The sequence below is a fragment of the Thunnus albacares genome, chromosome 8, assembly GCF_914725855.1.
Source record: "Thunnus albacares chromosome 8, fThuAlb1.1, whole genome shotgun sequence".
NCBI lineage: Eukaryota > Metazoa > Chordata > Actinopteri > Scombriformes > Scombridae > Thunnus > Thunnus albacares.
The window spans coordinates 12,187,143-12,201,302 of record NC_058113.1 but is presented as its reverse complement, the minus strand read 5'-3'; the positions used below and the strand labels follow the sequence as shown (position 1 = coordinate 12,201,302).

The following is a 14,160-nucleotide window of genomic DNA, read 5'->3' as shown; positions in this document are numbered from 1 at the left end:
CGTGTCTCAGTCTTTCTGTATAATATAGTTATGAAACACTTAACACATACTTAACAGTATCCACTGCTATTGGTATCAGACAAACTGCAAATAAAAGAGAGATTTAAGCTAGCAAGGAGACGAACCCCATACAAAAATACTAGCACACTTTCTCACACTGAAATATGGATAGAAGTACTATAATGGTGTCAAACCTCAACAAAACTCCCACAAATTGAAAACAACTCAAAATACCGCCGTAAGATAGTATTCATATCAGGAGATGTGTTGAAGTGAAGGAAATACGAACATAAAAGGATTTAGTCATATTCGCCTGTTACGCATGCATAGTATGAAGAATTAGATGAGAACGATTTGCCGTCCTTGTTCATGTTGGCTGAAAATAGATGTATATTATTTTGATATTTTGAATATGGAGTGAGAGAGAGAGAGATGGGGAGAGCGAGAGGAATGGGAAGTGCAAGACAGCAGCCCTCTCCTCTCCTTTCCTCCATATGTTTCTGTTCAGTTTAATTCAGCTGTGAACTCAATCTCTCATCTCTGCCCATACTGAGCTCACTGTGTGGTTCCTATTGAATTGGGCTTTGAATACTAACCATGTGCACTGCGGGTAGACGAGCAGGCAGGCATGCTCACTCAGTCATACACACACACACACACACACACACACACACACACACACGCACTTCCAAGCAGCGGAGGAAGTGGTTTTCTCTGGAGTTCATTGGATTTTTTTTTTTTTTTAATTCTCCCCTGCAGAGGCTGGGGTGGGGAAAACTAAACTCGATGTGGTGTGTGTTTGTGGATGCGGTCGTGTGTGTGCTTGAGTGAATTTTGTTTACTTACTCTCTTTTTCCCTCTCTTCTCTCGTGGTTGTCTCTCACTGCTCCGCTTTCTCTCTTTCTTTGTCATGTAACATCTCTCGAAAGAGGCAATTATGCTTTTTTTTTTTTTTTTTTTTTTATTGCTTCATTTCTACCCTCGTGTACAAACATGTGTGCGGAGAAATATAAAATGAGCCAGGTGGGTGCAACGAGAGCTCATAACAACACTGAAAAACAGGCAGAGGATGGAGGAAAGAACTACAGTGTATATATATATAGCTATAATGTTGGCTATAATTTCATGTCCTTACCTCTACATGAGGTGCGTGCGTGCGTGTGTGTTTAATATCAGGGCTTAACCGAGAGGCTGGCTGAACTTCTTTTGAACTTGGCTTGCATAAAAGCACACAATTAAACAAGGTGTTGCCATATAATTTGCATTCATTCACACAATTGGACCAGAACCACTCATAAGCCGTGGCCATCCAGCTAGTGCAAGCTTTCTATGAGGAAAAAAAAAACAGTAGCCTGAGTTTTAGTTTTAACACGGCAGGTAAACTTTCAGACTTTTTCACGCATTGACTACTACAGTATACAACAGGGACATTGCAGTTATCCACTGGAATGTGTAACTGCATGACAGCCTCTCAATATTAACCTGTTTTCTTTATTTTTTTATGTTATTATTTTTTAATTTAAAATTGGATCACGACATTTCCTATCAGTCTGGAAAGTTATTTCTTTCAATGTGTTAAAAAGATTAAATTCTTTATGACAGCTGCAATTTTGGAAATGTTTCCTTTGGGTAAAGCTGCTGTGACTCTCTCTCTCACACACACATACACACACACACACACACAAAGGAGACAGGATGAAAGAGAGGAAAGCCAGTTTGACTACCTGCGGTGTCTTACATGGAGACAGCTGGACTCTGCGCTGCGAGTGTGTGTGTATGTGTGTGTCATGTTTATGTGCACCTTTTGTGTGTCTGTGCATGTAATTCATCCCGATGTGAATGCAGATGTGTACATCCTGACCTCTGTGTGCGCCTCTTTGCCCAGTTTGTGTGTGTTTGTGCAGACGGCCTTAATTGGATCATGCTGTAGAACACTGACTGTGTTGGTTTTAGAAAGAGCACAGCTTGCATCCTCCTGTCACAGGATATCAACATAATGATATCTCTTTGCTCCAAGTAATATATCCTGTGGCTGCAAATAACAAGACAATCAGCACCATAAAAGGTTGGTGGAGAAAAATCTGAAAACTTTCTCCAAAAAAAACACATCAGTTATTTATCACAATGGAGCTTATTGTTTTCATTTTATTTATTAATCTACTTATTAAAAACATGCACATTGTGGAATGGGTGTTTTTATGTCACTGATTCACTGACTCGCTTATTCATGATCATTGAACATAGCTTTAAATTTCTATTCTATTCTATATTCTATTAGTGCACACAGTATAAAAGAGTTCAGACTGTTTTTTTGTTTATTTGTTTGGTTTTCTTTTAGAGATATTCGGGTCATCAATTACTGAATCTCCTGATTAAAATGATTTAATGAGCTTTTTTCCATAATGTATTTAATGAAGTGTCTCTACAATATCTTGGATGGCTTCAGAAAGCATCCACTGGTCAATGAAGACATAGAAAATTACTTTTCTTTATTCTGTACCACCTTGATGATCCAGAGGCATCGGAGACTGGACATTCTTGTAAAAAACAAACAAACAAACAAACAAAGGAAAAAAAAACATACTGCAGTTGCAGAAATGCAGAGGCAACATCCAGTCTAGAGCTGCAACAATTCATCAATTTGAGTCAATTTAAGAAGAAAACTTCCATATTCTGTGATTCAGCTTCTCAAATGTGAATACTTTCTGGTTTCTTTAGTCTTCTATGACAGTAAACTGAATATCTTTGGGTTGTGGACTGTTGGTCGGGACCTCAACCTGGGCCTATAGAAACACTGATCTTTTCACTTTTCACCATTTTCTAATATGATTTAGACCACGCAACTAATTGATTAATAGAGAAAATAATCAACAGTAATGAAAACAATAGTTAGTTGCAGCCCTAATCTATTCATTTTATAATTTGTATATTCAGTCACTATTCATAGGCCTGAATAGATTGCTCCATTTTACTAGGAATCAGTTCAATGTATTGATTGACTTTTTAAATACTATGAATCATATAAACATTATATGTTTATGACAGACTATTGTAGTTGTGACATGTCTGTAATTTTATGCCGCTCATCCAAAGTCTTATGTAATGTGTGTGTGTGTGTGTGTGTGTGTGTGTGTGTGTGTGTGTGTGTGTGTGTGTGTGTGTGTGTGTGTGTAAGAAACGGAGAGAGAGAAGAGAGAAAAATCTATGAGACACATGATCTAGAAGCAGGCCTTAGGCAGACAGCGACATACACACTTACACAAATAAGCATTCTACACACACACGCACACGCACACACACACACATATATATATATAAATATTTGTAAGCACCGACACCAACTCACTGATAAGATTCACTAATAGTGACTTTCATTTTTACCCTGCATAGATTAACCCTGCCTTCCATATACAAACGCTAAATACATACACCACCATGCTGCATGCTAATAGGGTCCATCTGCTGTGAACTGCATTTTCCCTGAAGTCAAGACTGTGTGTTCCTCTACACTGTCAACATTAGATTCACTGCAGCTCTCATCAGAATCTTCTCACTATAAGACTCCAAATGATGTTAATAATAATAACGCAAAGAATTTCTTATGGCTGTTGTACATGGACAGCATTTGAATAAAATATACAGGAGCAGTGTAGTGTTCCATCTCTCTGCAATAAGCCTTTCTTACCCTTCTCCTTCTCCTTCAGTCTCCTTCCTCCCTCTTTTTCTCTTATCTCTCTTTCCTCCCTTCTCTTCTTCATTGACGCCCCCCTCCCCCCCTTCCCCTCCAACCATCATATCATTCCTGTTTCCCACATCATCATCTTTGTCCTCTCTCCCTCTCTCCCTCTCTCTCTCTCTCTCTCTCTCTCTCTCTCCGACCCGGTCTCTTTTTTTCCTGGAAAGCACTGATGCATAGGAAAGCGAGGTTCCGCTCCATCACCCGTCCAATCGCCACCAACCTCTCCCCCGTACACGAGCCAATCGCTTGCCAGTGATGGCCAACAGGGGAGGGGCGAAGCGTGAAGGTTGGGACGGGGGGTGGGGGGGGGTGTTGTGTGTGTGTGCGTGCTGGTCGCTCCTTGACTCGGGGGATATAAAGGATGCTTGGCTGCTCCAGGGACAGGGGAATATCACCATAATGCCCTCTCCATCCTTTTCGATGGATGTTTTCGCAGTTTTTGATGGCTGTGCTGCTGCAGGAGGAATCATCATTTATGTTTCAGAAATTATACTATATTGTTTTTCATTCACGCGTTTGAAATAGGAATAGGACATGATGATGATCGCGTGATAGTGGATCGTCATGTCTACGCAAATACAGTGATGATATACATTTCTTGTTAGCATATTTATAGATAGATGATTGATCTATAGAAGAAATGTGGGAGTTTGACTGTTGATGTGACATCACAGGGATTCAATTCTCTTCTTAAGGAATTGATTGATTCATACCCTGTGATTTTCTGTTGTAACTGAGACAAGAGAATGAATGCCAGTGACAAAAGGTGACACCTAATGAAGGTGTTTTACTTGAAGCAGTGTTGATGATGGAGAAGGAAGCGGGGGGTAGTAGCCGTGATTTTTCTTAAGAGGTGGAGGTTGTACCATCTCTCATCTTTTTGGAAACTCATATATGGATGGACACCCTCCTGTGCTGTCGTGCTGCTCGCTTCATTGGTCAGTCGACCGGTTTGAATGCAGGAGGAGAGAAGACAAGCAGAAGACATGTCCATCCAGATCCTGTCTGCTGGTCCTTGTAAGTATTATATTATTATAGAAGGCTGGACTGAATTATTCAACAGTAGAAGGAGGACAAAACGCTACAGCAACAGCGAGTTAAGGCCACACTTTAAAAAGTGACTTTGACATATACGTTTCCGCCTCTCACTGATATCATGATGTTAAATTTGTATCAAAATTTATCAAGTATGTGGTTGTGAATATGATATGTTTCAGCTGCCTGCGAAATGATAATGCATTTATCAAATTAATCAAACGTGTATATTACAATGACAGCATTTGGCTTCCTCTTAACTCTGCTCTATACTTAGAGCTACTTCTCGGCAGCATCACAACTCTCTATTTTTGGTCCGCTTGCTAACTAATGAATGCATGTGAGTCATGTGGTTTCACTTCTCCTCCTTCAAAGGCTTATGTTTACATGGAGGTGGGGTGTAGCTACCAGAGGAGCTGAACAGTAGACCGATCATTGGCTTGGACAGCATCACATTGGCAGCGGTTCTCAACTTTAAAGACCAATACATCTCAGTTTAATAATTGACATATGTTACCGTATTCTCAAGCTGAAATCCCTCCCAAAGCCATAGATCACAGAGTGAAGACCTGAACCTTTGATGACCCAGATGGAGTCTGGAACTGTGCTGTGAGAATTTCTTGGATAACAAGATTCAGATTTGGCAACACTGCATCAAATACATACAAAGTTGAGTATATTCAGTATTGATTCAATACAATATTTTGAGCATTTCCCTGATATTAATCTCATCTGCTTCACTTGCGCTTTTCTTGCTTATCTTTCTTAATAGTTAATGATTCGATAAGGTTCACTGATTAAAGGTTAACAGCATATGACTGGTAACTGACTAACCAAAAAGTTATTTCCCTTGCGTTCTGTGTATGAATTTTAGAACCACAAATTTAGTTTCCCATTCTTCTCTATCTCTGAAATAGCTCTAGATTTTCTACCAGACATCACAGTTTTATGTCTTTTCTGGGTTTGCTCATTGGAGATGGTAGTTCATTCATAAATACTGATTAAATTGTTTTAGACCTTATAATCTAAAATAACTGTTAATGTTCTTCAAACAATAATAAAGATTCTAAGGCTCAGAGAATCTGATCACAGAGAGGGGCATATAGATCATACAAGAGGCTCAAAAAGATCATTTAATTATAAGAAAAATAAGTTAAATAATTAAATTAAGTGTTAGTTCTTCTTAATGAAAAAGTTTGAAGTCAGGCACTCTCAGCAATGAATGAAACTTCCCACCTTGTAAACAAGCCTCTTTGTACAGCACTTCATAACTTCTGTCTTCATCCAGAGAGTGAATGAGTAATTGCCCTGTTAATTTTGTCCTCGGTTGCCCAATTAGGTGTTAATTTGAGTGTCGGAGCTGACATGGCTCTGCTAGCATGACGTTCATATTGGCCTGCTCGCCAGGTGTGCAGCTTGTGGATTTGCCAGCTATTTTCCACAGTGGAGTCAAATGGGACCTGTTTAAAGGCCCAATATGTAACTTTTCCGCATTAAAATGTCTAAAAATGACTAGACTTATGTTATATATTTTGATGAGTTGTGTACTTACATTATCCCAAATGTTTCCAGCAATGTTCAGAGAACTCCGTAATTTTAATCAAAGCTAACGGTCCGTTTCATTTGGTCGCCTGTCAGGCGTCATATCCCATGCGTCAGCATTGTGGTTGTCTGCCAGAAGCTGTCATAAATTGACTTTTTATCCACTTTAAGCCACATTTTTACAATACACTTTTTAGATCTTGGTCGTTTTTAACTATATCTTTTAAGTGGATGAAGGATTTTAGTCATTGACATCTGGATCTCATGTTATCAGGGAAACAAGCTGAGCACACGTAAGCGGCAGCTCGGCTTGTAGCCCCTCTGGATGTCCTTTGTCCACTGAACAGCGTCAGAGAAACACTGATTTTTAACATGAAACTGCTTTATTCAGTCTTTTTACGGATTTTAATCACTGGGTCCGTATTTGTTTTTGAAAGAATGAGACCTCTGCGGATAATTCGGCTCCTTGTAAAAACATCCTAAATGATGAACACTGAAGGAATCCTAACCAGATGAAGCTGACTACAGTGAATTGAATGGTAGTTGTTTAACAATGAAAGCAACAACTCCCATGATCCCATGCTACTTCACAATGTCATCAAACTCCATCTTTTGTTATTGTTTTGATTGAGACACCTGTAACGGCAGAACATTACATACTGTGCGTTTAAGTCAGGATCAAAACAAACCATGCATGACAGAAAAAAGTCTGTCCATACTGTATATTTCAAATCATAGTCAGCTGAACTGTTCATACTTCATAGAATAAGCAGCAAACACTCTTGGTTAAAGTTAAGTAGAATATCTCCCTGCTTTATGCAACAGATCATTCAAAATGTTAATTATCCTAGCCTTCCATCACCGATGATCTGAAGGTCATTTAAAGAAAACATAACCCATTTTCTTCTTTCCTTCCCACTGACACCCTGAAGCCTTCCTTCCCTTGCAGACAGAGAGCCTCGAGCCGCTTGGCCATGAAGAAAAAGTGTAGTGACCCATAAGCACTTAATATTTAAGCAGCCGTCAATATGGATTCATCTGCAACTGGATGATGGGAATATGAGGGTCAGGAATGTTGGGAATGCTTCCTTCATTTAGATTCCTATTGCTTGCCTCTCATCTCCTCTGTTTGGGATGAAGAGCTAAAAGATAATGTTGTAGTAACCGCACGTTTAAACACAAGATTCTCAAAAAGTAATAGTCACACACACAACAATTTTCTCCCCCTTTCAATTGTTTGACACGGATGTTGATGTAGGTAAGATGTGACGGATCAATGAGAGGTCAGTGTTCTCGACTTGATTTGCTGAGTCAGATACAAGTGCTGACAGGATTTTATTTATGGGAATAGCTAGGAATATGTTTTTGAGTCATGTCTAAAAAGCAACCACTACAGCTGAATGCTTAATGCTGAAGCTAAAGCTATTGCTAATGCGGTGTCAGACTCACTAGATGTGGGCTCCAACAAAATTCTGTATTGAAGTGACTGAGACAACTCTGTTCCTCTCTTGTTATGATCTCAACAGCTATTTTTATGTCTGGCAATGTGTATCATGGTGGTGATTTTGAATAATACATTTTCTTTCAAAAGATATTTAGGCTTACAGAGTAGTGATTTTCTGTAGTTTGTTTGTTTGACTGAAAGGAGTCACAGTCTATCACATTGCATAATGTTCCTATGGAAACACACTGTTGATGTCACAAATGCTACATTTATACATATATTTATTCTTTTCTTTTTTTAGTGTTTGGTTTTATCTGTCCATACAATCTGTCCAAAACAGTTTTCCTGATGAGAGATTGCAGTGACCCCTACTGGGTAATTCAAAAAGTACAGGGAGTAAGTGAAGGTCTCTTTCTCCCCTCAGAATGATATTGTCACCCTGTGTTGTTATTACATTACATAGGAGTCACATTTATTTCAGTAGAAACATCCTGCAGATAAAAACAGAAAGTATACATAACTATTTATGGTATCCTATCTATATGCAGTCGGGGTGGAGTCTATGTTCAGATGTGGTTCTGTGTTGTTTGCATGGAGTGGAGGCCCCAAAGTCATAAAAAGACCTACAATTAAATGGCTAGAAGAGAACATCTCAAATTGGGAGCAGATACAAACCAGGCTGAAGGGATGTTTGTCTCTTTTTTTTTCTCTCTGTCTGTCCCTACTCCTCTCTCTTTTTTTTTTTTTTTTTTACCTCTATCTGTTTCCCTGTCTTTCTCAGCCCTCCCCCCTCTTATCCTGTTGCAAGATGGCTAGAGTCTGAGACACTGGGGAGCCTCAACAAAATATGAAAATAGCTAGATGAGATTAGATTTGGAACTGCTCAACAGTCTAAATTGGTGTGAAATATTTCCGTCTGTAGAGACACTGTTGTAAATCAACTGGCAAGTTGCAAACTTACTCCCACCAGTAAGCACAGCTTATTCACTTCTTTATGTTGTTATTTTGGCACTGAAAAATATCATTTTCTGCGAATGCAAGTGTTTTAAACACCTCTCCAGAGCAAGTAAGCTCTCTGTTTCAAACATGCAAACATGTAACCTTTTTGCTCCGCTAACCACCCCATCAGGGGTGTGTGTGTGTGTGTGTGTGCGCGTGCATGCGTGTATCCATGCATGTAAGTCAGATATTCCATCAGATAGTCCCGTGGCACCCTGTTTGCATAATAAGCCAGTTGTTTTCAGGGCTGTAATAACAGTCCATAGCCATGGGATCCACTAGCCTCCTGGCTGGAGACAGGCTATGGAGCCATAGCCTGTAGTTCCCTGTCTGGTGTGTGTGTGTGTGTACTCAACAGGACATTGGTCTTTTGTTGAGGACAAGTCTAGTGAAAATCTATTCACAGAGGAATGGAGTGATGTGGATAGGAGAGATCAGTAGAGGAAGGGTAGAGCTAAAAATGACTGGAGAATAGTGTTTAGGAGTGGGAGAGGGCTAGGAGGGGTGAGACAATGGAGTAAAAAGAAATAGAGCAAATTAGTAGAGGGGGATGAGGAGAGGGTGGGATGGATAGAGGGAGGAGGATAATGGAGAATAATATGAGATAAGAAGAGAAGAGAGGAGCAGAAGATGGCAGGAGAGGACAAAGTGATGCATATGTACACCAACAGCTCATAAACAATCCACACAAGCTTTCTCTGGAAACATACATACACACACAGACATATGTAATAAAACAATGTACAGAACTACCAAAGGTCTGTACATGTGTGTGTGTGTGTTTGTGTGTCTTCCCCTGGGAACTGGCTCCAACTGCTGAGCCTGTAAACAGGAACTATCCAGCTTTCAGCAAGCTGGAAGCCCTGCAGGTGCGCGCGCACACACACACACACACACACACACACACACACTCTCACAGACTCACAGTGTCACACAAAAAACAATTGGATTCAGTCATAATAGTTTTGGTTTGTTTTGCCGCATCTGTTGACAGAAACCACAGAGTGTGATTCTCTGTTTATCATTCAGCACTGTCGGAGGCATTCATTACAGATACTGTTTATAATAAAAGAAATTGCAAAAAGACATGGCCGCTCAGCAGCATTTACGCAGTTCTGAATGGGTTTGCGCTCACCGCACTATATCTCAAGTTGTGTTTTTCTAGCCTTTGCATTCCACTGAGACAGAGAAGTCACGGCTGGATTATTTTTGAGAACCCCTTTATATTTTAAAGTGCTTTACAGAGCCACATGTTCGCTACTTTATTTCTGCAGAGCGAAATTCCAGCCTCATCACAACATTTGTGTTAATGACAATTTAGCGAACGACCTTTTTGCTCTTTAAACTAATCACATGTTAATTTAGTGTTTTGACCCCGCAGTTTGTGCGTGTAAATAATCCTATTATCAGAGCTCAGCTGTTGCTCTGTTAGTGCCGCTGTCAGATGAGGTGATGGTTTGGCTGACCTGATAGTCCTGCTGTGAAATGGTGTGACGTTCCTTCACAATTAGTCCTGCATTACCCCATAGTGTGTATACAGTATCTTGACATTTTGTTACAGTATTTGGAAAAAAAAAAAAAAGGCATTAGAGTTCTCTCCAGCATGCTCTGTATGTTGCATTAGCGGCCATCCTCATCTCTGTATTTTTCATTATAAGCTCTCTCTGTCGCTGTCTTGCATCTCCTCTTTTATGTCGTCAGCCAAGGATAAAAATGTTTTTCCAATTTTGCGGAAAAAAAAAAAAAAAAAAAATTCTCCCTCTCATGTTCTCTTCGTCTCTCTCTTGCTCCCAGCGTTTTGTCTCACATCATCAGTTCAAGTCACATCTGGTTTTGGGCCGTAACTGCCAAAAACAATGATAGACAGCTGACATGGTGTTATCTCAGGCACATTCTCCTTCCCTCATTCTTTAACCTTCCTATTTCCTTCTCTGTCCTCCCTTTCTCTTCTGAGGCAGATAGTGACACAGTACACCACAGAAGCTGCTGCTCTCCCTTCTGCACCCTGCCTGTCAAGTGTTATTTGGTGCACTGTGGTTTATTGGCTGGGTGTTGTTGTGCGGCGGGACAATCGGAGCACGGTTTGGATAGAGGAAGCTGATGAATAGCGCTCCCTGAGCCGTACAAAGCGTCCCCTTCTCTCCTTCATTGATGTGTTGATGCGACTCAGCTGGCTGCACAGTCAGTTTATACTGTATACTGTTGTGGGCTTACAAGCAGACAGATGCACATGGACGCTCAATGCTGAAAAGGGCTTTTATTCTTTTTTATAGTGTTGATCCCTCTCACACACTTCTCCTCTCTCATGGCCTTTCTACTCCCTCTGTCTCTCTCTCTCTGCTACAGTAACACTGCAGAATGCAACACTGAGACAGTATACCAGCATCACAGAGACAAACTTATTTAAGGCGTTAGTGAGTGTTACGGTGGTGTTTTAGTATAAAAAAAAAAAGCAGACTTCTTGGTGAATTAATTTCCTATAAATTAAGTTCTTCTCATTTCGTAATGGGATAGATAGGAAATGTTCCTCAAGCAATAAAATTATTTAAAACTATACAGTTTTGTAACTGTGATTTTTGTAAAAATCCACCCTGAGCAATGACTCGAGCAGTAAAAAATGACAAATAAAGGTTCAGTGCACCTGGGTAAAAAGGAGTTAAAAGGGGTACCAAGGGGGGCCGAAGCGTATTTTACAGGGTAATCCCCTCCCCTGAGACATACAAAGAAATACATTTAAAACAAAGAGCTCTCTATCCAGTCATCTGATCTGAATGGTATCAAACATCTCTGTGTGTGTATTCACAACACAACAATTTAGTTCCAATAAAGGCTGATTTTCCAGCTTTTTTTTTTCAGTTTTATCAAATTTCTAGAATATGGCGAGTGTGCGTGCTTGTCTGTCTTGAGGTTATCATGGCACAGATGTTAGCAGCAACTTTGGAGTAACCGAATAAACAAGCAGCGAGGAATCTAGAGCTGCAAAGACCCGCTTATGCCTTTGGAAACTAGTACCCACTCAGTCATCTTGACGCATACAGTTGACTCCCCCACCCTCTGTGTCCCTCTGAGAGGTGACAATTCCTCTCAGTTATTTATTCCTGCAGGATCAGTCTGATATGTGACCTGGTCCGCCTCCGTACACACGGACAGATGAGAAGGCTGTCAACTTTCACACACTGAGACAAGACATGAACACCATCAATCACCGAAATGCGGTTAGCTCTCAGCTACTGTGTGCTTGAATCTATATGCATTTGATCTGCTTCTCAAAGCCAAGAGACAATATTCAACATCTCAGATCTAAATTCTTCAGGAGTTACAGTAGACCTTGGTCTACACTTTGGACTGTTATCTGAGAGACTGGGCATGGCTAATCTGACCATGCTGTTCCGTCTCCACTACATGGGCTTTTTCAGGGACAGGAAAGGTCGGCTGACTGCGGAACCATGTCAGACAGCTAACAAAGTTGGTAGGTGATCCACGAAAGTGCTGTAGAAGATGTGTGTGAAATGTGTATATTGATACTTATTAGACATTCTTTGATTGGGTTGGTGTTAAAATGCCTGCACATAATGTATCAGAGCCTGTCCACTATGTTAAAACTCTTCTATCAAAATGAAAGTGTTTGCTGCAGCCTGAGTGCTGATGCATGTTAATCACAGGAGTTTTAGTCGCTGGATCATGACCTCTTACGGCCTCGCTTTTGAGCTCCATGTCTCGTAAACTCATTTTTAGAGCTTATCACAGCTTTCCTCACAATTTGGAAATATAGTGGTAATCCCTCCCCCCTTGACTTTTCCTTTCAGAGACAACAAAGAAGCTTAATTTCTCTCTTGGAGTAAATGAGCTCCTTGTTTTGTTTCCTCAGTTCAAAGACATTGGCTCAAAATCAAGCAACTGTTTTATGAAAGTGGATATGCATGAGTTTTTGTATCAAATTTGTCCATGCTCACACAAAGGGGGGGGGGGGGGGCTACTAAGATAATCAGGTCTTAATAATTTTACGCACACATGAAGATGGTTTAGCATTTAAGAGGTTTATTGAAGTCAAGACAGCGTGAGGGGCAAATACAAAAGCTTTACAAATGATTATAAATGAACGGTCCGCAATGTTTCTCTACTTGTGCTCTAATAGATACACTTGTACAGATGATAAGGAGGACATTATTTACATTGAGGTCCCGGTGCAAAAGTTCACAGTGACAGGGTCTAAGTATTAGTCAGAGAGAAGATTACAACCAATCATTATTAAAGCTTATTTCACCCACAAATCCACTTGGGACAACAGTTTGGCTGGCTTAACTTTTCTTTTCTCGGAGTAGCTACCCGGACACACAGAGAGGGGAGAAACTGTTTAATGCAAAGCAGCACTTGTTAGTAAATCTTGTTTTGGGGAGGGGTTAGTGACATGAGGGGGACACGGCGAAAGAAAAGCCAGTTGGTGAAGGCAAAAAGAAGCTGGCAGTGCCTTTGGCTTTCTGCAGCTCAGTGGGTGGCAGGGCGTTGGCCAATACATGGCACGGCTGCTGTTCAGTTGCCTTCTCGCCATGCAACAATGGTAGTGTTAGAAAGCTAGAACTAATAGGGTGAAAACCGCTGCAGACCTGTGTAGGGTGTAGCGTAGGCCTACATTGCTCAGGACGGTTTCGTGTTGGTTTTGGTTTTCAATGGCAGTACTGGACAACCACAGCTGGCAGTATGCCCAGGCAGGAAAAACCCTGATCAGACTTTCAGGTAGAGTATTCACCATCGTACTTTTCTTCTGTTACTATATGTTTATCCAGAATAACGTTTGCTTCAATTTCTAGCAGTAAAGTAATGCGACAGGGTCACTTTAAATGTGCCACCGAAATGTCAAAAAAAGGCTTTTTTGGCGGGGGGGGGGGGGGGGGGGGGGGGTGTCATGGAAACAGTTGTCGTCACAGTATTGCTTTGCTGCTGTTGAAAGGACTGGTTGAATGATGCTGAAAGATAATATTGGGTGGTGTTTTATGGCCTTCATTGGGTATTGTAGTTTTTTTTTTGATGTAGTTATTTATATTTGCGCTCAGTGATTACCTTTATCGTGTGCGTTAGAAAAAATAGAACAGTGAAGGTTAACATACTTGCCAATGTTCCATTTTGTATTATGGTAAGGCATGAGTTTTAAAAACCACAATTGTGTGTAATTGTGATGGTTTGTTGCCCATTTTAGGGAAAAATGATGCAACTGTTACTATTTTTTTTGGCAGTGTATCAGTAGAGCATTTCAGGCAACTAACTTGCAGTTAATAACAATAATGTGTCTATGGCTCATGTCTGTGAAGAAATATGAAAAGTAATAATTAGATGACTGAATAACAGTCAGCATCCGACCCTCTGCGTATGTTCATGTTGTCCCTGGAACACAAAGCAGTATTGA

The 14,160-nt window shown here is 40.4% G+C and overlaps 1 protein-coding gene across 3 annotated transcripts in view; it reads left to right on the top strand.

The window, feature by feature from the left end:
- The window catches only part of triob (trio Rho guanine nucleotide exchange factor b), a 109,784-nt gene that overhangs the window by 13,864 nt on the left and 81,760 nt on the right, over positions 1–14,160 (top strand). The window contains exon 1 of one of the 3 annotated variants that reach the window (XM_044358224.1): positions 11,996–12,228. The exons of the other annotated variants lie outside the window; for them this stretch is intronic. Within the exon in view, the coding sequence (XP_044214159.1) occupies positions 12,126–12,228 (103 nt within the window). The 5' untranslated portion in view covers positions 11,996–12,125. Of the gene's footprint in view, positions 1–11,995; positions 12,229–14,160 lie in introns of those variants that run through there. 3 annotated transcript variants of the gene reach the window in all.